We start from the raw sequence: 23,359 nt of genomic DNA, 5'->3' as shown, positions 1-23,359 counted from the left end.
AATCCCAGCACTTGGAGACAAAGGCAGGTGGATCTCTGAGTTCGAGGCCAGCCTAGTCTACAGATCAAGTTCCAGGACAGCCGGGGCTACACAGAGAAACTGTCTCGAAAAACCAAAACCAACCAACCAAACCCCCACCCATTCAGCATCATGCATCCTGCCCCAGCTCTTTTCGTGGCAGAAACGAATGTTTCCCACGACGAGTGAGGCTGTCTTTGCGGGCACTGTGGCCCAGAATGTGCCCTGGAGGAGCCAGTGCCCGCTCCTGGTATGACTCGTGCGCACTTGCTCACACCTGGGTAAGCCGTGGCCTCACTATATGACTCACAGTTACTCTTTCCCTATTTTCTCTGTCAGAGCCTCACACAGAAGAAAAACAGGACTAGATGGGGCGATTAAATGTGGCATCATTCCCAAGTCTCAAATAAAGAGCTGGCATTTTCAGCTTTTCACATTGTCTTCAATCCCAACCCCCAAGTTCCAAGGTGGCTTTGTTAGAAAAACGTTTATTTCACTAGAAAATTACAGCTCTGCTTCTCCCGCTAGACACGGTCTCTAAACATACGAGTCAGTATGCACAGTTCTTGCAAATGGCCGTCAAGGCTCCAACAAGTATCTGCCAGGAAGCCCAAGGCAACGAGGTCCTTGGCAGGTGAGAGAGATGCCAGGTCACCTAGCCCTGTGGAACTGGAATCTTTGGGAAGATTGCTGTCGTGTTATTCTTGGGTACTTGGAGGAGTGTTGGCTCCTGGTCTTTTAAAGGCTGTAGCTTGGAGCCCTCCATGGTGTAGACGGACGAGTTGACACTACTGGCATTGCTGGTGTTCACTGAGCTGATGAGGTTGATTATTTTAATGGGAGGCTTCAGCCGAAATTCAGGTTTGATCAACTTCATGGCTAAATAGCTCTAGAGAGAAGAGACACCACATTAGCTCAAAGTAACAACCTAAATGTACTAAGTGTTGTGAGAGTGGCCAATGCCTTTGACCTCTCCCTATTAGTCAGCACTCACCGGAGCCGAATAGAAGAAGTTGAACAGTATAATCCCTAAGACCAGTGTCACCACTAAGCATATGATTTTGGAGCGGTAGCGTTTGCAGAAAATGTAGCAGATGGTTTTAATAGGTGATCGGTACCACAAGAGAGAGTCATGGCGTCTGCCCATGATGGCCGGTGCCAGGGATGCAAGGCAAGAGGAACCGTCAGCTCAAGTGATCAAGAGCAAAGATCGGGGAGCCCCTCACAGCCAACCCCAAGTCTTATTTTCTGACGTCAGCCTAGCCTTGTAGGAGGAAGTAGCTTTCCCTTTCCACATGGAGGCCCATCATGTGGTGGGCCCACCCTACACCATGGAGGAGAAAAGCGGGCCTGCACCTCTCCCCCGTGGGCCCTTACACAGGAGGGTGAAGCGTAGGGAATTGGTTGGGTTCAGACTGGCCTCGCCCAGCTGGCCTGATTAAAGCTTCTCTCTCCGGCAGCATCTCAAGGGACATCTTCACTTTACCCTAGGAACACCAAAGGATGGAGCAGGGAGGGGCTGCTGTGTCAGCAGCATGGCACCCTCATCTCGGGACCACTTCCCTACCTCCACAGAGAAGAGGTTCCTACGCCCCCAAGAAGCCTGCTAGAGTTAGGTTAGGTGGCATAGCGGTCCTAGTCATTCAACACCTTCCCCAGCTCCTACCGACAAACGCCACTTGTCACCATCGTTGACCTGGCAAGGCCACCATCCGGTTACATTGGTCTTCTTAAAGAGAGACATGTGCTTCCATTGCATAGATGGCTGTTTGGAGTCCGTCTCCATCATCTTGAGCGAGCAGTGTTTGGCTTTCTGAGCCGGGAGGGGCATATCTGCTAAATCCAGCTCCAAGACCCCTGGCCCCAGAGAAGAACATCATCAGCAACACAGCTCCTTATCTGGTGTCACACACCGTTCACCAGGACTCACCTAAGAAGTCATCTGGGGAGAAGAAATCGTTGTCCCATATCTGGATGATGAGCCGGGCCGGAAACTTCATTGACGTGGGATCCAGGCTCCATATGTAGTCCTGGAGGACCGCAGCAGGCTGTTAGTGGCCTACCTCTTAGACAGTTCTCTTGGGTACCCATTGGTCAGTAGTGACAGACAGACATCAAGGAAGAGGGGTTCTGTTGGAGTACACATCCTAACGCCCTGTCACAGCTTTCAGGTCCCCGAAAGGAGGCGGGACCCATTGGACCCTAGGCCTCTTTCCGCCTCTCCTCCCCACCCCTTACCTTCTGACTTTGGATGCATACGCGCTCAGTTGACAGGTAGTCCAGGGTAAAGATGAACCTCCAGTTGAAGGTGGCATCCCCGGTCAGGGAGTGATAGTGGACATCTGTCCTCTGCATGTCCTCCTCTAGCCCAAATAGCCACCTGGGGGAACAATCCTTTCACCTGGGGGTTCCGTGTGTGGTCCCCACTCCCCAAGGCACAAGTGGTGGCAGACAGGTGTTCCCCTGAGGACTAGGAGGCCACGGCATGGCGACAGAACCAGGGAACTAGGGGCCCTCCTGTGGTGGTCCTGCTCCCGAGGTCGTGCCTCACCCCTTGACGTAAATGTCGCTCATCTTTTCTTTACTTAAGGTCTGGTCAACCAGGTCCACTTGGGTGGTGCTCCAGATGATGCAGCGCAGTTCGTACCTGCAGCCACTGGGCTCTGAGGCTGGGTGGAGGACCAGCCCCCACCCCCAGCCCCCAGCCAGCCTTGCTGAGGGAGGAGCTGCCCACAGAGCCCACGCTTGGGCAGTAAAGCTCCTTCTCAACTTGATAGAGAATTCCAGCTGTTCGGGGTTGGGGGACAGAGGCAGCCAGCACCCTGGGGCTGCACTGGGTGCCATGATCAGGAACTGGGCTTTCACATACTCACCGTTTGGGCTTCCTGGGGCTGATGTTGACTGGGGGCCCGGGAGGCCCCAGCAGCTTGGGGAAGATGTCCACCCACATTTGTATTTTCCCCTAGAGCCGGGATAGATGGATTTGCTGGTTGGGGGTTGCCTGTCTCTTTGCAGTAGGATGGCATGAGGCATGAGGCTTGGATGAGGTGGGGTTCTCACCACCCAGTGATGAGGCTTAGAGATGGCAAGCGTCACCCTCTAGGGGGTGAGGGTCACCTGGCAGCCCCTTTAGTTTTTGGCTGGGAAGACGAGTGATTGGGGGTGGACAATCTGACTTTGAAAACATGAGTGGGTGTTGAGGTCTCACTTATGACTTGGGGGTGAAGGTTGAGGAGGGCATGTGTGATGGCCTGTTGGTGGGGATCCATGTTGGGGTTGGGCCTCATGCACTCAGCAGCATGGAAGCCCTAAGTGAGAGGAAACCAGATGGTCAATAAGGGCGTTTTGTGTTTTGTGATCACAACCTACGGATTTCAAGCCAGCCTCAAAGTAGAGAGTTTCAAGAGAGAATTAGTAGTGAAAAAAGCGGGACATAGGGAAAAATAGCCTTGGAAGATAGGTGAATGTTTCTGCCCATCAAACCATCTGACCTACGTTAATTCCTTGGAGTTGACCCATTTGAGAAAGCCAGCTTAATGAGTACGGTTATTTTTAAAACTGCTCAGGAGAAGGCTTCATGAGGGCTTCATGGGTGTGAAAACTTTATAGAAGATGAAGCCATTTTGGTAGCTGGACAGTGAGGGACAATTACGGTGCCTTTGGGGGTCTGCATGCCCGGGTTCCTTCTCATAGAGAAGGCAGCCTGCAGTTTGGTGGCCAGAACTGGGCTTTGCGACGTTTGTGCTCCCTGATCTATAGTGTCACCTCTCTGTCCCCAGGAGAGCAAAACAGTGGCATTATTGGTTGGTAGGACGCCCTAACAGCTCCCCACAGCCGCCGTGAGGCATCCATCCATTCATCACGGCCCTTCCAGGTGTGAAGTTCTCTGATGTCATTGGATCAGCTTTCTTACTGACAGACAATGCTTGGCTCCTGTCTGCGCATGCATGTGAGTTGTTGGCATGTCCTTGCCTCTCGCTGTAGACTATGTCCTGGGTGGATGGACACCCGTATCTCCTGGTCTAGTCCAATCCCTAGGAGGCAGGAGCCGCCTCGGCAATCACATACCTGGTCAATACCTGGCTGGCTGTTATTGTACAGTGTACGGGTCTCCACGTGCTCAGGAACCAGGCCCTGGGTGTTCAGGATGTACAGTGCCAGGCGCTCCTTCTTAGGTCCCAAATTCTCCAAGGTAGGGGGTGTGGGCTCTGGATTGGAGATGGGGTGGGTGATGAGGTCACTGGCATTTCCCCCCGAGCCTTCCCCGGCCCTGGCTGGGTGCACGGCTAGGGTCACCTTCTACGAGAAGGAAGGGGGAAGGGAGAAGATGTTCCCTCTGCACAGGGGCAACCCCTCATCTTGCCCCCTCTCGCTGCCTGCGTTCTCACTGGCCCCCTGAGGTGTCACCTGCACCGCATGGAAGTCTGCTGGGCTCACCAAAGCTCTGCAGTTGGAGCCTTTTCCCATTGTAGAAAACGGAGTCATCCTCCAGGTTAAATACGGGTAGAGGCAGCCCTTTCTGTTTGGCGTAGCGCTCCAGAAGGGAGCTCGGGGACATCTGATCCCGCCACCTAAAGGGCCCCGACCTGTGGGAGGATACAGGAGCTGCAGATAGGGAGGAGCATGTCCTGGAGACACACGGCTTTGAGCTGCAGGTGAGGGTACTAGAAATGCAGGCAGAGGCGTGGGTCCTGCCAGGTTCCCAGCTTCTCAGGAAGCTGTGGGCTCACTGCCTCACCCCAGCTTGCTTGCTGAAAGGATCCACACTCACATGCAGTAGGACTTCGAGAGCCCACAACGGGCTCCAAAGCTAGACAGAAGTCGATTCTCAAGATCAATGACAGTAGTTCCAATCTCATCATCAGAAGTAACTAGGTCAAAGTCGTATAGCTGGATCTGTAGGTCCTTTTCCAATGGGATGTTACAAATGAGTTCATACACCCTAGAGGCAAAGGGTTAGAAGTTGGTTGTGGACTTGTACACTCTGCCTCACTGCCAACATCTCGGCCTAAGAGTCCCTGCCCCACCTCTTCCTTCCCAGCGAAGGTGGGCAGCCGAGCATGGTGTAGTCCCTGAGCGTGGCTGAAAGTAACTTAGATGGCCGGGGCAGAGGCCGGAGTGCCTTTCTTTGGGGGAGGGTGGGGTGTGTAACAAAGTTGTGGGTTATCCAATTCTGTTCCACCTGTTAAGCCCCTAAGAACCAGCGAGGCACCCCTTGGGGGCCTTGGAGGCTCTGAAAGAATGCATCTGCTGAATGGAACTGCCTTTCAGCATAGCATGGAGGACTAGAAAAGTGACAGTGGGTGACGGGGGACAGCTCACGTGCCAAAGATGGGATCCAGAGTATTGGGATAGTACGAGTCCCGGCTGCCAAGTTTCGTCTGCCCCAGTTTCAGGATCACATAAGGGTCACACTGGATAGAAAGGAAGAGGGGAGTTGGTCAAGGTTAGGGAGGGTGTGCCTGTAGGGGCGGCTGTGTGGGTGTAAACAGCCGGAGGTGACTTGGGTTTGGGGTGGGGCCACTGGTGACACACGGGACTACATTCTTACCAGGCCATTGTAGTCCTGTGGCTGCAGGTTGATGGCTCGGATCAGGTACACCCGTACCATGCAAGTCTGAGGGAAATCCTCAGTCTTGGGCCAACATGAGAACTGTCGTGGGGGTTTAGGGGCCTCTGGGTTCTCAGGAAAGGGGTAGATTCGGAAGAGGCCCTGAGAGGGAGACAGTATTTGTAGCCCAATCCGGCTGTGCTAGCCTAACTTTGTGAGGTGTCCCCCACCCCCGTAACCACCTGAGTGCAGCCTTGGATGGGGTGGGGGCTGAGGGTGAGCAGCAGGAGTCTTCAGGCAGGGACCACCGAGTTTAAAGGAGCCTTGGACAAAGGCACTCGAAGCTATTTGATGTCCCCAGACTATGCGCACCTATGCCCTCAGGTCTGATCGTGTCGGAGGCTTGTGTCTTTGGGAGGCCAGCATGAGCCAGAGCTGGGAGTCTAAAGGTCTTGCCTCCCAAAGTCCCTGGCTGCATGGACCAAGCTGTGTCACTCTACTTGTGGAGCTGTTTCTCGGGTCCTTGCTCACCTTCCTGAGGGATGTGCAGGGCCAGGGCTTTTATTAGAGACTATGGGGACAGATGGGCTACAGAGAGACAGGTAGCCAAGCTGTCATAGACACACCTTGAATTCCCCTACCACAGGACTGTCCACTTTGGGCTGCTCCTGGTAAAGTTTGAAGGTCTGGCAGAAGTCCTGCAGGCCCTGGAAGGCTGGAACTGCCTCCAGCTCACAGTCATACACCTGCAGGGGTGTAGGCTGGTGAGGGACTGTTTGGGAATCAAGATATGAAGGGACCGCGAGCCCCCAAGCCTTGCTCTAAGTGTTGGCCCCACTGTCTGCTTCAGCTAGAGCAGCTGGTAGAGGGGTTCTTGGCACCCTGCCGAAGAACCCTCCAAACCTTTAGGGTGTGGTGGCTTTGGTACTTGTACTTCGGGGACTTGTCCTCGTTCGTGGCCCACAATAGCTTGCTCCACCAGTCCACATCGTGGTCATAGTCATCCTGACAGAGAAGAGGCCCTTGCTGGCGCTCTGGCAGGACTCCAGCCCACCTCCCTCCCTGAGCTGATTGGGGTTGGCCCTTGTTTCCTGGTCTGCATCTGCTTTACCTCGTCTTTTCTGGGACTGTACCAGAACTTCTTGTAGAGTGAGTCCAGGAACTGAAAAGTGAGGAGGGTTAGAGGAGTAGAATGGAAAAAGCAGGCTGAGGTGGGAGCCCAGCCTCGCTCTCCTGTCCCCTTGTGCTTTACACAGGCCTTACAGCATAGGGGAGGGTGAAGGAGAGGAACCATGCTTCCTGGTGTTTCTTGCCCATCTATATAGACAGGACTCAAACGTGCTCAGAAATGTAGAACTCCACACTCTATCTGAACCTCTGGAGGCAGAATCTTTTGGGGTTTTGTGAGTCTCACCGTGTACCTAGATTTTGATCCTCCTGCCTCAGCTTCTTCAGTGCAGGGACTACAGGCCTAACCACTATGCCCCACCCAGCAAAATCAACCTTCCCTCCCTTCCATATCTTGTGCTAGGTTTGGAACTCCCGGTCTGTGCATGCTAGGCAAACAATCTGTCACTCAAGGTACATCTCTAGCCCTTGGTTTTTGGTTTTGTTTTTTGTTTTTTTGAGACAGTGTCTTGCTTACATAGCTCAGGCCATCTCAGACCCAAGAACTTCCTGTTCCATCTTTCTGAGTGCTGGGATTACAGGCATGTACCACTCCATCTGGCAGCACCTGCTTTTGATGAAGGCATTTAGGAGCTGCTATGCCTTAAAATTGGTGCTGTTGCCCTAGAGCTGTATTCATGGTGCATTAGGGGTAAAGGGACTTGGGATAAAATCTTAATGACTGGCAGCTCTAGTGGGATCCTTCCGGGGCCAGGGTCTCAGTGAGGAGGTCTCAGTCCACACGGTGCTTGCTTTGGGTCAGTTTTCTTGTTGCTGTGACAAGAAGCAAGTTATGGGAAGAAGAAATTACTGGCTCCCAATTCAGGACATCATGGTGAGGAAGAGATATGGGCAGGTGTCAGAGACATCTGCTCACGTTGCACACAGATTTGGGAAACAGTGATGAATGCCAGTGTTAGGCTAGCTCTTTCCTGCTTTGTATAGTAACCCAGCCACGGGATGGTGCAGCTCGAATTCAGAGGGGTCCTCCCACCTCAGTTCCTCTCATCTAGATCATCCCTCATAGACACCTGGCTTGTCTCCTGGGTGATTTTAAGATCTTGTCAAGGTGACATTCAATGTTAACCATCCCAGTCTTGCAAGCATGATCATCTGAAGTTCTAGAACCAATGTAAAAAGTGCCCGGCATGACAGTATGTGTTTGCAGTCGTGGTAGGCTGTCTAGCCTAACCTAGTTAGCAATTTCTAGGCCAGTGGGAGACCCGAACTCAGAAAGCAAGGTGGAGTTATGTCTGGCCTCCACCACTGTATGCACACATCCCCTGACATGTTCCCCACACAGAAATGAATAAATAAGTAAAAGCTAAGGTGATCTGGGTGCATGCCTGTAATCCCAGCACCTGGGAGGAAGAAGAGGCCAGGACATAGGGAGGTCGAGGCTATCCTCAACTACATAGCAAGTCCAACACCAATCGTAGATACATGAGACTGTCTCAGAACTGGGCCTTAGGTCCAAAACAGGAAACCTCAGGTGGTTCTCACATGCAGAATTGCCTGAGGACCAAGCCTATAGCCTTCTCCTGTAGGGTTAAGCCTCCTCACAGGCCTGGCTTTATAGACACCCCTCTACATGTGAATGGTATGGGAGAAGGTAGCCTGAGGCCCTTACTCACAGTATCAGGCTTCTTCACAGACAGAGCTGTGGAGAGAACACAGTCACGAGCTTCAGGAAGAGAGAAGCCAAGAAAGGGGCGCCAACCCTACAAAAAAGCCAAGGTCCCACCCTACTCCTAATGAGGGTGTCGTGGAGAGAGCAAGAGACAAGGCCAGGGGGAGAGTCATACTTGGCAGCCTCACGGGTGTGTAGTCCAGAGCCCAGGGGTCACAGAAGTAGGGCTGGAGGAAGTCAATGTTGGCCTGACCGACCACGACCTGCTGGCCAAAGACCTGGTTGTCCACCACTTTTACCACCAGGGGCTGTGCGTGGGTCTCCTCCATAGGCATGAACTACAAGCCCAAAGAGAGGGGACCGTGAGGCCCCTCAGGAGAGAAGACTGTCCAGCCCCTGCCCACAGCCTCTTACCACTGTGAGGAAGAAGGTGGACGAAGGGAAGTTGGGGTTCTCCTGGAAGTTGCTGATGGGTTCTGTCTTCAGGGACTCTTCTCCACATTCCACCAGGAGCTGGGGATAACGCACCTTCTTCATGTTGCGAAGGCCCCAGGCCATAATCTGTCAGAACCAGGAGGGAGAGCAGGGCAAGGGGTGGAGAGCACCGCTTAGTCAGGGCGGGGACAAAGTGGCCAGGAAGTGATGTGCAGGAAGAAGCATGGCAGGGTTAGAAACGAGGCAGTGCCCGAGCCAGCGTCTGAGGCTCCTCCAGGTCTCCTGCCCTGTGATGGGGCAGGCTGGTCGACAAGGCCTGGCTGCCGGCTGCTCTCTCCACGAAGAAGGTGGCCTCTAACCAGCAGCTGAGTCTGCCACTCGCCCCCACTGGCCTCCTAAAGTGGCACACCTGCTCACTGTTGGATTACTGTCTCCAGACAGTCCTCAGTGAGTTCCTGAGGCTGGTTACCTCTACAGCCCCCGGAAACAGGCAGTGCCCAGATTCTTCAGCGTCCCTATAACATCTAGCTTATTGCTGACTTGTGTCTCAGACAGCTCCATGACCAACCAGTGACCTGGTACCCTGTGATTTCTCTCTAAACTGACAAAGCAATGTCCATACCCTTCATGAGACCCTCCTTGGCAGCTGAGTGGGGACCAGTGACATTGGCTAGTCTTAAGGAGTCACTGGTTCCTGGACTACTTGATTATTATCTGCCAAATCCTGAGTAGCCAATGTACAGGCCTCCGTTTGACCTCAAAGCAGGGATGGGCTTTTAAATCGTGCTTCTGTCAGCGAGGCTCCAGTCATGGTGTCTACAATAGGTTGTCTCTGAGCCTCGATTTCTTTCTCAGGAAGTCAGTACCTTATGTACAGGAATCAGCACAAGATAGTTCAGGTCTACTGCTCCCCTGCCTGACTGGCTGTATTATCTAAGCCTCTGCTCTCATTTTTCTTCTGAGAATATGTTCTTAGGATTCAGGCTTTGTACCAGGTGGTCAGAAAAGTCTCACCAAGAGCTCCAGGGTACCCAAGGCTGCTCTGGGGAAGGCTTATCTGTTGGGGGTTGGTCTAGTACTCTGTGTATTCAGGTACTGAGTTCTGGGCCCTGAGATCTAGTTGCAGTCTGGACATGGACATTGTCACCTGTAAACTTTGCTGCCCAATTATTTCTGATTGGTTAGTAAAGAAGCTGACAACCAATTACTGGCCAGAGGTGATAGACAGGCCTTGGGGTCTCCGGTAGGGACCACGAGGGGAAAAGGAAGAAGGGGAGAAGAAAGAAGATGTAGAGAAAGGGATTGGCCTGAGGGAACAGAGACAGCACAGGCAGGACCAATGTGGCAAGTTATGGTTGCAAAGTAGCCAGACCAGCTTAGAGGGTTAGACAAGACCCTACCTGCCCAGTTATTGAGCCTAAAGCTTATCAATAAAGCTCATGAGTTTCCGTGTCATTTATTTGGGGGCTAGAGTGGGTGACTAGAAAAGGGCCCCCAAATGATAACTATCATTTCACTTGTCCCTGCCTACCTCCCCATCTGTACACACCTCAATGGCCATCATTTTCACGATAGGCCTGATGTTCTTGGGAAGCATGTAAACCCCATTCTTACAGGGGACACTTAGGATTGGCAGGTGGTGGTCTTTCAGCTTCTGGAGGGCAGAGGAGGGAAATGAGGGAGCATGAGGCTGTAGTAGCAACACACCCCTTAGTGGGCTCTGCTAAAGAAGCCCCAGGCCTACAGGTTGGAGTTGGAGGGGATTTAAGAGGGAGGTTGGCCAGGCTGACAGCACTGAATCTGTCCTGAGGCTCAGACCTTTCCATAGGGGAGGGTGGGTCCTGGTGTTTGTGGAAACCTGGAGGTGGAGGCAGGGCCGAGGGCACGAGAGCTTAGCTCTTCCCATCTGTACCTGTGTCTCTAGGATCAGCTCACAGGACGCCAAGACCGCGCCCTCTTCCTCTCCCAACTCTTTGACAAGGGGGTGCCACCTCAGAGGGGCCAAGACCCAGCCTTGGAGGTTCAGCCAGACCACTGGAGGCCACATGCTCCGCCCCCACAAGATCTCCTTTCCCTAGAGGAGAAGGGAGTTCATAGACCATGCAGGCCCAACCAGGCTTCCAGCATGGGAGTGGGTTGCAGTTAGCACATTTACATAGCCTCTGAACAACGGCCTCACTGAATACTTTAACACCTTGTTCTAAAATACACCTCTATCTTGAAGCAAAACTGTGAGGTAGAACTTCCTCCCTCAGACACAGCCTGCTGTACCCCTGAGTCATGCTGCCACAGTTCCAGCACCACAAGTGGAGGGTTCTTTTTGGTATCCTTGGGGTTCTCAAAGAGCAGAAGGTGCTGGAAGATGAGCGTCTGGGCCCATGTCGGAGCTGCAGAGCTTCGCAGGGTCTGGGTGCACAGGCTGTGGTTCAGGAATACCACTCGGATAAAAGGCTCTAGAGCAAGAAGGGAGGGCAGGGCGTCACAGCTCCAAACTGCCGAGGAAGGTTCCCCTCCCCTCTGAAGTGACAACCAGTAGACCTGAGGAGACTCAGGACAGACAGCCACTGTGGCTGCCAACCCTTCTGCAGGAGCTGCAGATCAACTGTGCATACACCACAGGCCACAGGAACCTTCCCTTCCATCCACGTAGATGCCACGCCCACTGTGGTTACACCTTGGCTTTCACAGGGATGGAAGGGTGCTGGGGATAAGGTTTCCTTTTACTGACTGTCCACAGACTCAGCAAGTGTCCTTTAATATGGCTGGTGATGCTCAAGGGACACATCTCAGATGAACATCCCAGTTCCCTGCCACCCATTATTTGTCTTCTACAAATGGTACCATTAACAGGACAGGGTGGGAATACTCAGCTCATCTCCTGAAAGGCTGGATGGCTCTTCCTCACACGGGGCCTCTTTCCTGTCTACAAAGCCTCAAGTGGTGTGGTGCCCCAGCATGTCACACACTCTCTTCTTAAATTTTTTATTTTGTGTGCATTTGTGTTTTGCCGCATTTGTGTTTTGCCTGCATATATGTCTGTGTGAGGGTGTTGGATCTCCCGGAACTGGATTTACAGACAGTTGTGAGCTGCCAAGTCAGTGCCGGGAATTGAACCCAGGTCCTCTAGGAAGAACAGCCAGTGCTCTTAACCACTGAACTACCTCTTCAGCCCAGCCTGTCATTCAAGTCTCACCTCTCTTCCCGTCCTCTTTTCCAAGCTTCTCTCTCTTCTAGACCTTTAGTGTGATCCCAGCTAAGTGACTGAGTTCCTCAGCATCCCCTCCAAATTTCACAGCATTGGGGTCATGTCTCAAGAGCACCCTGGATTTGGAGACTTTGAGGAGTCTCCCCCCCACACACACATACTGCCAATTACAGCCATAAACTTTGTGCTGACTAGTTTTATGTGAACTTGATACAAGCTGGAATCATTGGAGAGGAGAGTTAGAAAACGTCTCTATAAGATCCAGCTGGAGGCAAGCAAGCCTGTAGGGCATTTTCTTTATCAGTGGTGTGGGAGGGCCCAGTCCATTGTGGGTGGGTGTGGCTGGGTTGGTGGTCCTGAGTTCTATAAGAAAGCTGGTCAAGCAAGTCGTGAGGAGCAAGCCAGTAAGCAGCACCCCTCCATGGCCTCTGGTCCTGCCTTCACTACTTTAGATGATGAACTCTTATTGGAAAGTGTGAGAGAAATAAACCCTTTCCTTTCCAAGTTGCTTTTGGTCATGGCATTTCACCACAGCAATAGCAACAAGCTTTTTGGGATTTGCATCTTTGTTACATATTCTTCGCGGACTTATGTGCTGGGCCTTGGGGGATAGGAGACCCCGCTGAATAATGAAGAACACGCCTACTCTGAAAGGTCAGGATCTGGTTGTACAGCAGATTCCGGGCCTGGTAGATATAGCAGAAGAGCTGGTAGTAGTGAGGCTCTGGGTAAAGAGAAGCCTCATTCAGCACCGGTCCCCAAGGCCCTCACAGGCTCCTCCCTGCTCCGCCGCCCCCACCTCAGGCGCCGGCCTCTGGGGCCCCTCAGTAGACTCCCAGGCCTGGCTCACTGTTGAAGACGCAGTAGATGAAAGGCATGGTGGGAATCCGGGGATCCTCAGGGGTGTGCCTCCAGAAGGTCTTCCATGACAACGTCCTCTCCAATTTCCTCACAGGTTGGTTTTCTAGCTCCACTGCCTGCGCCCGGAAAGGCCCTCTTAAGGTCCTCAGTACTCCCTGACTCCTCCCTCCGGGCCCAGCCACCCTCTACCCCTCTGCCAAACTTGAGGATTTGGGGCCAGCCAGCAGGAGTCAGGGATGTGTGTTCCCCATCCTGTGGTAGGTGGAGCAAGTGTCACCCAACCCACAGAGGCCTTACCAAGGATCCCTCCAGGAGGAATATGGGAGCCACACCCCTGGCCTTGTTGGGTGCCAGCCGCCGGTGCCAGCAGCGGCGACGGAACCGGCTTGTGGGCTGAGGGTCCAGATGGAACTTGGAGTCAAAGGTGCCGTACTCCCAGCCCTCCTTTCCCTCCTCAGAGAGGTCTTGCTGCAGGGAAGAATGCAGGGACTCAGAGTCGTGCTCCTGTCCTGTGTCCCAGTCGGGTCCCTTCCTCCTCCTCACCATCTGCAGGAAGGAGATGGCCTCCTGCTCCTGGCTCAGCTTCTGGTGATTCCGGAAGCGCACGCGCACCCAGCGTCGCCGGCGGCAGGAATGGTAGGTCTTTTCCACCGAGTTCCAGATCTGGGGCATGCCGGAGGGTGGGATCCCCACTCCATACTCCCATCCTGCAGGGGCAGCACCGTGACCTCTGGGTCCACTTGAACCTGCAGGCTTGGGGGGCTTTGACACGCCTGAGAAGAGGGCTCTAGAGAGACAGGTTCTGGGGATAGAGGGAGCCTCTATCTCAAATTGTGTAATTTGGACTACGAGGAACCAACTGCAGCAACTGCTTGTTTCTATAGCCCAGGCTTCAAGACTTCTAACCCACTCCTCCTTCCCTGGAGTAAACTGAGGTAAACTGAGGGTAAACTGAGGCCCTACAACCAAATCTATGTTCACTGGCATCCCTCCACCAGGTTTGTTCTGGGTCAAGCCTGGGGAGGTGCATCTCAACACTAGGAAGTAGAGACCCTACTCCCTGGAAGCTGGGAACTCCAATATTTCAGAGCCATCCGGCCTGAGAGCTTGGCTGCTCGGAGGCTCCCAGAAGAACCAGACTTGAGTGCTTCTGGGTCTGAGGCCTTCATGCCTGATGGACCAGAGACTGACCCTCGCTGTCCACTGCGTGGTTAAGCTCTACTATCCAGCTCTTCTTAAAGTGCCAGCCTTGGGGACACTTCACATTCTCCAGGGCTTCTACAGGCTGTCCATTCTGTAGGGATGAGGAGGGGGCGGGAAGGCCATGTGAGGGAAATGAAAACTTGTCTTTGCTCGTTTTTCACACACACCCCAATCTTTGACCCTCCAGCCACCCCCTCAGCTAGAAAACATTGCTCCTTCTGCTGCCACCACAGCTCTTTTCTTTAGAGGTGAACAGCCTGCTCCTTGTGGCACTGGGGACAGGCATGACTTGCATGATTCTACTCACTTAATTTACTCCATTAAATGAAACAAAATTCAAAGACTAGGTCCTGTATCACAGTACCATACTTCCTAGGCTCAACAGTGATAGGGAAGAAAGACTATTTATGTCATGATTGTGTGTGTGTGTGTGTGTGTGTGTGTGTGTGTGTGTGTGTTGCATACACATGCTCATGCTGGTTATCTCCTCACTCAGGAACCCATTCATCTTTTTTTTGAGACAATATCTTTTGTTTGTTTGTTTGGTGTTTTGAGATAGGGTTTCTCTGTGTAGCCTTGGCTGTCCTGGACCAGGCTGGCCTCGACCTCACAGAGATCCACCTGCCTCTGCCTCCCTAGGTGCTGGGATTGCAGGCACGTGCCACCACACCGCACAAGATGGTACATCTTGCTGGGATCTGGGTGCTGGCCTGCTAAGCTAGGCTCTCTGTCCAGCAAGGACTAGGGGACCACCTCTTTTTGCCTTCCTGCTGCTGGGGTGACAACTGCATACCACCATGCCTGACTTTTTATGTGGGTAATGGGGATAGAACTCCGGTTCAAACTCCAAGCCCTGGGTTCAAGTGACCCTTCTGCTCCCTCGCCCAAGGCAGCTGGACTACAGGCAGGCACCGCAGTGTCCAGGTCCTTCTGACATCCTATTTAAGGTATCTACAGCTTGCTGTCCTTGAGGGCAACCCCTTCATCGGTGCTAAAAGAGGGTATCACAGGGCTGAAACGCCCATCTGGGGGTCCCACAGCTTGAACAGAACAAAGCTCAGACATAGCTCGTACTACCTGGCCACCCCAGCTTCTGATTCCCCCTTCTGTCCTTGCCTCTCCCTGCCCCCCGTACTATGGTAGGATGCTTACCACATCTGTGTTGGGGATATCTGCAGGCCCCCAGGCCCCCAAGGCACTGCGGCTCTGGTTCTCATACACCTCTTCCAGCACCTGGCTCTTGTTGATGTCTGTGTCCAGGAGGAGTCTGGGCAGCAGTGATACCCCAAGTTCCCAGAGCTGTCTGAACTCCAGGGGCCACCCTCTGCTGGCTAAACACCCCACCTCCCTTGAGCAAGGCAGAGCCTGGCATGCAGACAGGGTGTCGGGCCACTGGTCTTATGTATTCCCACTCACAGGGACTAGCTTGGTGGCTCTGGGGCCACCTCTTTAAGTTTTCACCGACTAGCCCTTCCAGGGGAGAGGGAGTCACAGAGTAGGACATGCCAGGAGCCAGGTCAGGGTTTGCACCATCCTTACCTTCTCTGAGGCTCTACCATCCAGTCGCCCTGCCAATGCCATCCCTGGGGAGCCTTGAAATCTGTCTTGGGGACAGCTTTGTGTCCCATGACATCTGAGAAGTTGGGGCAGTGGTACAGTCCCTGCTGTCCCCACTGGTTTTTGTACTTGGCCTGATTCTCATACTGGGGGAGGGGAGTCGCAGTCAGTGCCTGCACCTCCTTCACCCACCACCTGGTCCTGGTGATGTTCAGACCCCTGTTCCCCAGCTTCTAGAGATGCGGTAGCCAGGCAAGGCAGGGCCATCTCCCTATGTACTTAGCAGAGTGAAGCTCAGCAGCCACCACTACCTGGCGTTGCCTAGCCAGCAGAGTGGGGTGAGGCCCAGCTAAAGCCTGCATCTCCAGTGTGGCCTGCCTACTCCTGGGTCACCACAGACCTGAGAAATCCGGTCCTGTGGCACACTTACCCTGCGTGCTACCCCTTTGTCTTTTCTCCTACAACAACCCCCTCCATCCCTTCTCTACCTCTGCCTTATGCAGAGCTGGCTAGACCCAGCTGTCCCTTGACAACCCCGGGGGGGATGGTTCCAGAATGTCCCTGGGTACCATGATCCATGCTCTAAGCCCTCACACTTTAAAATGGCCTAGCACCTGTGTGTAATGTATACCTTAACTCATCTATACGTGCTGTAAGACCCAATCCAAAGGCAATGCTGTGTCAGCAGTTGTTCTAGAGGATTGGTAAGGTCACAGTGACACCAGGTGTGTACATGTTTGGTATAGATGCAGTCGTCACGGACTTAACTGCATTTTCAAGCCACAGCTGGTTCTGCACTGTAGACACTGTAGACACTGTTGACAAGGGGAACCTACTGTGTTATAGTAGCCACATGTGCACCCTAAAAACATAACAATGTTTTAATGCCCAGGCCAGTTTGGAACTCTCAGCAATTCTCCCGCTTAAGCATCCCAAGTACTGAGATTCCATGTACACGCCAATCAACTCCACAAACATTTTAATTCCATAACTTAAAAGGCCTGTGTTGTGGAATTCTGTCTTCCAGACATGACACAGCTGCTGTTGTCCTAACACCAGATCAGCTATGACTACTCATAGGAGACTAAGGAAGATGGGGCCACCCGTTCCTGTTTGGTGTACATGAGAGGCTTACGAGGCTCATGGGCTCCTCTCCTCCCCGGTGTATATCAGCAGTTAATGCTTGCTGGGAGGAAGCTTCCTCAGCACTGTAGCTGCCCCTACATTGATTGTGCTTCTGGAAGTAACCCCAGTTAAACCCGTTGGCTCACCAAGCTGGACCTGGACGGAACTGTTTCCCTGTTCTGTCATCGGTCACCCATCTGAGGTCAGTAGTCCATGTGAGCACATCTGAGGTTAGCACATCACATGAGAGCGGGGACACATGTGTTCACATCTCCCCAGAAAAGGTCACTAAAAGCCTGACACTCAAACCTTTCTTCCCTGCTGCTGGCAGAGCTATTTTCCTGGGCCAGCCCTCCTCCAAAGTGCAAAGGGCACCCCTTGCCCTCTGCAGAGCCATCTGCCCAGCTGTTCCCCTGCATCCTGATGTTCTGTGGGCAGAAGCCTCCACTCCAGCTTTTTTTTTTTTTTTTTCCATTTCCTGGCTTTTCCCCACCATCCATGACCTCCAGTCTGGCCTGAAGGTCTGGCAAGGGTCTGCAGGGGTCCCAAGCTGCCTGTTGGTACAATCTGGAGCCCTGATATATTCACATACCTTGAGAAAGTTCTCGATAAACTTGCACCAGGAACAGTGACAGTGTGGCCAGACACCAGAGGGCCACTCAGACCCCGTTTGTTAGCACATGTTAGTGTTAGCAGGCCAGCATGATCCATGAGTGCTTTCGTCACTGCCACCTCTCGGAGCTCTCATATTGTCAGATTTGAGTTTGAGCTATTGTCTCTTCACCTTCCCTTTCTGAACTGCATGTCCCACTGTCTGGCCTGCTCTTCTCTGCCTTGGCCCTGTCATGCTCCTTCTACCCTACCCTCCCAATGCCACGTGTGTCCACTTACCGTCTCTGCATACACCACCATGTTGCCCTGCTGGAGGAGCTTCAGGTCCTTGCTGTGTGTGACATTCCCAAGCCACATGCAGACCCGGAGGTGGGCTGGGAGTGTGTCCTGTCCTTCCCCTTCTGGGTACTGAGCCAGAGGCAGATCAATCCCACGAGGTGCCACTCCCCAAAGGGGACAGGGGTGTGGGAGAGGGAGAGGTTGAGGCAGGGCCACGCATTGCCGAATGGGCCACACCCACCCCTTTTGAGCGAGGGGGGGTAGGGAGGGTCCTCACATTGTGTGCTGGAGTCAGAGAGCCTACAATAGCACAAAGCTCTGGGCCGAAAAGTGAGTTCTGCCCTGGTGTTCACAGATGGAGACAACAGGCCAAGAGAAAAGAGGAGGAGTGGGGAAGGTGGAGACTGCCTGGGGAGCTGGAGGGAGGTGGTGATGGCAGCTTTGCTGATGCTGGCTACCATTTCCTGTCTATTCCTTCACCCCTGTGCCCCATCGCTGTTGACAGGTTTGATACAGGTGGCTAGGGCAGGCCAGGCAGACTGCATTGCCCTGAGAGGCAGTGGGACCCTCCCATAAGGACCCTCCTCCTCTCCAAGACAGAAGGGCATCGTTGGGGGTTCCGCCCATCTTATGTTAGAGCTTGTTTCTGATAGGAGGAGCCAGTACCACATCTTACAGTCACTGAATATTCTGAAAGTCACCCAGTTGGGGTTCACAGGAGTGATAACAAGGTATTAGACCAAGTGGTACGCATGGGAGTGATGGAGGTGGTGAGGGATTTGAGGAGCATTTACCACAGCTGTGGGCTTGGCAACAGCTCACATGCTGGGAAGTGGAGCCCGGGGCCTTCCTCTGGAGACTGTATAAGCTCCATTCTATTTAATGCAGGGCCAAGGAAGAACAGGCGGGCCATGTCCTCAGGAGGTCCCACGGGGGTTTCTTGCAACCCCAGGAGTTCTCTCTAGGAATTTGGGAATCCCATCTTCCCCAAAAGACACCCCTCCTTCCCCACCTGTAAGAGGAGGTTCTGAATCTTCCCACAAAACTTGCCAGAGTGCAGGGGTCCTGCCGGGGAGAACAGGACAGTGTGGGCGGGTACCCGAGCATAGGCTACTCGCTGCTGCCTCGTCATCAGCCAGATCATCACTTCTGGAAGGCTCTCCTGGGGCTGCCGAGGTGGGAGAACATCAGGACATGTGTGGCCAGCTCCAGGACTCACCATTCAGCTAGCAAAGCCAGCACCCACCTCAGCAATCACAGCATTGAGATGGCGCAACCAGTCCTCTACCGTGCCCACCATGTTTTTTGGCTTGGCATTCTTGGCCTTTTGTGCTAGCTGCTGCAGAAGATGGCTTCGAAGCTGCCATTTGTTCTTGTCCAAGTCATTAGCTTTGGGATGATCAGTCATACAAGGCAGAGGGTGCCTGTGGCCAGGACAGGAGAGGAGGGAGGGATGCCTGCTTCCAGTGCTACTGCAGGGCAACGCTCGCCTTCTAACCTGGGGCCTCTACCTGTCTCATGGCTGGCCTGACCTGGGAAGGCGTGCTCATCTCTCTTCTTCAGGAAGCTGGCTTACTGTGGGCCTGACCCGGGCTCCCACCCAGCCCTCTTCCAGCCTTGAGGCCCTGGAGTATGCTATGTTGGTTCCCAAAGACTTGTTGTGGGTAGATGTTTTCCAGGGAAGAGGCTAGCCAAACCATGGTGGTGGAGGCGGGAAGGGGGCAGGGAGAGGCTTCCTAGTGAGCCTGAAACAGGCACACTGGATGTGATGAGCGATGTGAGAGGTGTGGGCTCTTCTAGTCATTGGAGATCTGCCCATATGATACAGGCATCAAGTGTGGACATGGAGCAACAAAGCTGTGCTGGACTGGAGTCCAGGGCTGTTCTGCACGGGCAAGAAAAGCAGCTGTGTGTGGGTTCAAGCTGGAGGAGGAGAAGGTTTGAGTAGCGTTCCTGGGGTAAGGGTCTGTTGCGTGCTACGCAAAGCATCCAGTTTCTCTTTGGAGCCTCATCCATCTCAGCCTAAGCCAGCCCTGGCCAGGGGACCCTCAGCTCCTACCGGCAGTCCTCCATTAGCTCCTTCAGCAGTTTCTTCCACTGCTGGAGCAGAGCTGGGTCCCTCGGGTTCCGTATGGACTTCAGGGTGTCCAGGTTGGCTTTCTGCCCATGGAGAGGAAGGGAGAGCAGAGCTGGCCTCAGCCTGGGGCTCTCCTGAGATAGGACAGGCCCCAGAGGCCTTTAAGGAGGAACCTGGTGAGGCCAAGTCCAGACTGCTGCACACCCTAGCAAATCTAGGACACCCTCTCTTTCCCACTTCCTGCACCCAGCAGAGGAAAGGGGTGGCAGGAGATGGAGACACACGAAAGCCGTGTGCAGACATGAGAAAGTTGTGACTAGGGGCGCTACATGCACAGATCCTCTGAGAACTATGCTCCTTGACAGGAACCTAAGGTTCTTTGTCGTGTGGTCTTCCCAGCCCCTCTGCTTCCCACGATGCCTCTACAGCCCTAGTTCCTCTCATGGCTTTAAAAAACTGACACATCACCGTGACGTCACACATATCATCCCCTTTGTGCTTCCATCCCCCGACACTGCCTATGAAACCCCCTAACTGCTCTCTTCTGCCCTCCCCATCCCCATCTCTCCGATCCTCAATCTCTTGGCGCCTGCGTTTCCGTGGCAACCCTAGCTGCATTGCACAGTGACTGCGAAGCTCTGACTTGTGCAGCCAGTGAGGACGAGTCTGTGTTTACTCTTCGCCAGTGCCCTGTGCTGTATCAGGCACACTTCTCCGTGATGTGGTGTACGAGTGTGCGCTGTGTGGCTGGTTTCCTAGGACTGTGATGTACGTTCCTCCGCCTCCCGTCTACCCCAGCTCCCTCATGCACACTCACCAGGCGATCCCGGGTGATGTGGAGGAGGTTGAGGCAGTTCGTCCGGAAGCTGACATCCTCCCAGCTGGAGGTCAGAGCCACCACGGGCTTCGTGTTGTACCACGGCACGTAATGGTAGATATTCCCTGAGACACAGAGACACAGGATGGAGGGGGTGGGATATCTGAGGGACCATACCTAGAAGGTCCTTATCACCGTATCCTCCTAAAGGATCCATGAACCATGCCAAGCGGGGGCCCCAGCTGAGCCCAGAGTACTTGGTGAACACAAGTATAGCTGCTTCCTATAGGGTGCATATTATGTTCAGTGTGTCATGGGGCTTCTCAAAGCCCCTGGTTTACAGGAAAGAAAATCAGGTTGGTGCTGGTGTGGGTCCTGGGGACTGGAAGAGCAGTAAGAGCCATCTCCCCTACAGGATACCGTTTTGGCAATTCCTGCTGTGTTGGCCTCAAAGGAACAAAACCGCAAGTGCCCTAAATGTTTAGGCAGCAAGCCTGGGAGGACAGTGCTCAGATTTTAGAAAAGTTGTGCTTCTTCGGGTAACTTCAGGGCATGAGACTATGACAGACAGCTGTGGACAGGCTAACAGGAGAGCCCACGTCCTCCGACTCCCGAAAGATACACTGAGGTCCTAACCCTTCTGCCTCAATACACCATCTACTCTGGAAACAGGATCACTGGCGATATAACTAATTAAGATGAGGTCATTTGCTGTGGAGCAGGATGGGTCCTTAAGCCAGTTTGACTGGAAGACAGACAGAGAGATGGTGTCTGCGTGAAGACCGGCACCATCAGAAGTCAAGGGACGGTAAAGCTGAAGAGTGGAATGACGTCTGCCAGACGGAGAACATCAGAGACTGCACCTGTCACCCTCCCAGGGACTCCCTACTTCCAGCCTCCTATTGTCTTGTTGTTTCCCCAGAAAGGGTCTCTCTGCGTAGCCCTGGCTGTCCTGGAACCCATTCTGAAGACCAGGCTGGCCTCGAACCCTGAGATCTGCCTGCCTCTGCCTCTGAGTGCTCGGAATAAAAGCTTGTGCTGTTTGGGCCTCTGCTGTCTTATTTTAAACTTTTTAAAATAAAGTTTTTATTTTTATTACTCACGGACATGTGGGACGTGTATGTGAGTGCAGGTCTGCACACGCCGCACACGTGTGTGAAGGTCCGGGGGCAGCTTGCACTTCTCTCCTACCATCTTGCTGCCTCTGGGGATTGAGCTCAGCTCATCTGGCTGGTACAGCAAACGCTTTTGCCCCTGAGGCGTCTTGTCACCCCAGAGTTGTTGTTTTAGATAAGGCAGTGGCAGATCTAGAATGAAATGAGGGTACCCCCCCCCCAGAATCTCCTCTCTCTGGGCCAGGATGAGTAAGAGATGGCCGTCACTCAGAAGGGGACAGTGAGGACACCTGCCCGTCTCCACCATGGAGGGGAAGACAACCTTCCCCAAGACAGAACGCAGCTCAGCATTCCAACACAGGCTACTGTTGAAGCCTGAAGGACGCCAACCAAGCAGGTCAGAAGTGGCCCCTCACAGGGCTCAGGTCCCTCAAGTGAGGAACAGGTGCATTTCTCTGGAGAATGAAATTTGATCCAGACCCCAGAGAATTCCCACAATGTGGAGAGAAAATTAGCAGCTCAGAAACAACATGCACGTTCCCTAACCCTACAGGGAGGTGAATACAGGGAGGTGAATAGAGCATTACTAAGAGATGTGCCCAGAGGGCATGTAGCAGCTGTAGCTGGAATGGACAGAAGTTGGACAAGGCTAAAGCGTTCTCCACAATAGAAGGGCTGAGCAAATTACGGTAATCAGCCACCTTTTGGGACTGTTGAACGGCTTTGAGGACACCTTGTGTTACCAAAACCCACAGGCGATCAAGTCCCTTCTCTACAACATGTAGCATTTGCACACTGTAGCCACACCTCCCTCTATGCTCATACACTCTCTAGAGCAGTTACTGTCACCTCAAGCAAGGCAGATTCTATGCCGATAGGTGCTGCTCTGCTGCATGGTATTCTTCAGAGGACAATGACAAGGAAAATCAGCACATGTTCAGCATAGATGCAGGCTTGTTGATCAGTGGGTACATGAGCACGAACGCTCATGTGTGGGTCTGTGTCCATGTGTGAGTGTGATGCTTGTGCACAGCAAAGGGAGCTCAGAGGGGAGTGTCAAACAAGTATCGAACGTCTTCTCCTGTTACTTTCTGTGTGCTCTTTTGAGGCAAGGGCTTCTAAAACCTGGAGCTTGTCTTTTTGGTTTATTGTATGTATATGGGCGTGTGGGTATCACATGTGTGTGTGTTTCCTGCAGAGGCCAGGAGAGAGCATCGAGGCCCCTGAAACTGAAGTGATAGATGGTTGTGAGCCACCATGTAGGTGGTGGGAACCTAACCTGGGTCCTCTGGATGAGCAGCCAATGTCCTTAACCACTGAGCCATCTCCTCCAGGCCCCTGGAGCTCAGCTTACTTGGTCAGGTGTCAACCAAGAAAGCCCAGTGATCTTCCTCTGTACCCCAAACTGAGGTTACAGGCTTCTTATGTGGGAACTAGAACATGAATTCCAGTCCTCATGCTTGCACAGCAAACCCTCTTAAATGCCGAACTATCTCTCCAGCTCTTGTTTTAGTATTTTTCAGTTTCTTTATGTTTTGGGTAATACTTCTCATGTATAATATCCCTAGGTTCTTTCTCTTTTCCCCTTTGTTTTTTCTTTTTCTTTATTTCTTTCCTTTCCTTCTTTCTTCTTCCTCTTTCTTTTTCTTTTCTCCTTCCTTCCTTCCTTCCTTCCTTCCTTCCTTCCTTCCTTCCTTCCTTCCTTCC

The 23,359-nt window shown here is 53.1% G+C and overlaps 1 protein-coding gene across 1 annotated transcript in view; it reads right to left on the bottom strand.

The window, feature by feature from the left end:
• Positions 1–495: 495 nt before the first annotated feature.
• The window catches only part of Fer1l5 (fer-1 like family member 5), a 48,867-nt gene continuing 26,003 nt past the window's right edge, over positions 496–23,359 (bottom strand). Inside the window, exons 20-53 of the mRNA XM_055606756.1 lie at positions 20,538–20,662; positions 19,703–19,803; positions 18,890–19,067; positions 18,656–18,811; positions 17,644–17,772; positions 15,610–15,773; positions 15,223–15,337; positions 14,059–14,161; positions 13,411–13,574; positions 13,165–13,335; positions 12,857–12,983; positions 12,653–12,730; positions 11,073–11,254; positions 10,714–10,875; positions 10,351–10,455; positions 8,781–8,927; positions 8,542–8,704; positions 8,371–8,396; positions 6,681–6,731; positions 6,473–6,574; positions 6,196–6,315; positions 5,570–5,731; positions 5,341–5,432; positions 4,790–4,960; positions 4,456–4,604; positions 4,087–4,226; positions 2,892–2,980; positions 2,570–2,665; positions 2,257–2,398; positions 1,949–2,048; positions 1,685–1,875; positions 1,396–1,505; positions 1,013–1,157; positions 496–907 (exon numbers count right to left, since the gene is read on the bottom strand). Of these exons, the coding sequence (XP_055462731.1) occupies positions 674–907; positions 1,013–1,157; positions 1,396–1,505; positions 1,685–1,875; positions 1,949–2,048; positions 2,257–2,398; positions 2,570–2,665; positions 2,892–2,980; positions 4,087–4,226; positions 4,456–4,604; positions 4,790–4,960; positions 5,341–5,432; positions 5,570–5,731; positions 6,196–6,315; positions 6,473–6,574; positions 6,681–6,731; positions 8,371–8,396; positions 8,542–8,704; positions 8,781–8,927; positions 10,351–10,455; positions 10,714–10,875; positions 11,073–11,254; positions 12,653–12,730; positions 12,857–12,983; positions 13,165–13,335; positions 13,411–13,574; positions 14,059–14,161; positions 15,223–15,337; positions 15,610–15,773; positions 17,644–17,772; positions 18,656–18,811; positions 18,890–19,067; positions 19,703–19,803; positions 20,538–20,662 (4,490 nt within the window). The 3' untranslated portion in view covers positions 496–673. The remainder of the gene's footprint in view (positions 908–1,012; positions 1,158–1,395; positions 1,506–1,684; positions 1,876–1,948; positions 2,049–2,256; positions 2,399–2,569; positions 2,666–2,891; positions 2,981–4,086; positions 4,227–4,455; positions 4,605–4,789; positions 4,961–5,340; positions 5,433–5,569; positions 5,732–6,195; positions 6,316–6,472; positions 6,575–6,680; positions 6,732–8,370; positions 8,397–8,541; positions 8,705–8,780; positions 8,928–10,350; positions 10,456–10,713; positions 10,876–11,072; positions 11,255–12,652; positions 12,731–12,856; positions 12,984–13,164; positions 13,336–13,410; positions 13,575–14,058; positions 14,162–15,222; positions 15,338–15,609; positions 15,774–17,643; positions 17,773–18,655; positions 18,812–18,889; positions 19,068–19,702; positions 19,804–20,537; positions 20,663–23,359) is intronic.

This window comes from Psammomys obesus, unplaced genomic scaffold (genome assembly GCF_907164565.1).
Source record: "Psammomys obesus unplaced genomic scaffold, mPsaObe1.curated_primary_1811, whole genome shotgun sequence".
NCBI classification, from domain to species: Eukaryota; Metazoa; Chordata; class Mammalia; order Rodentia; family Muridae; genus Psammomys; species Psammomys obesus.
This window is presented reverse-complemented; position numbering and strand designations above follow the sequence as displayed.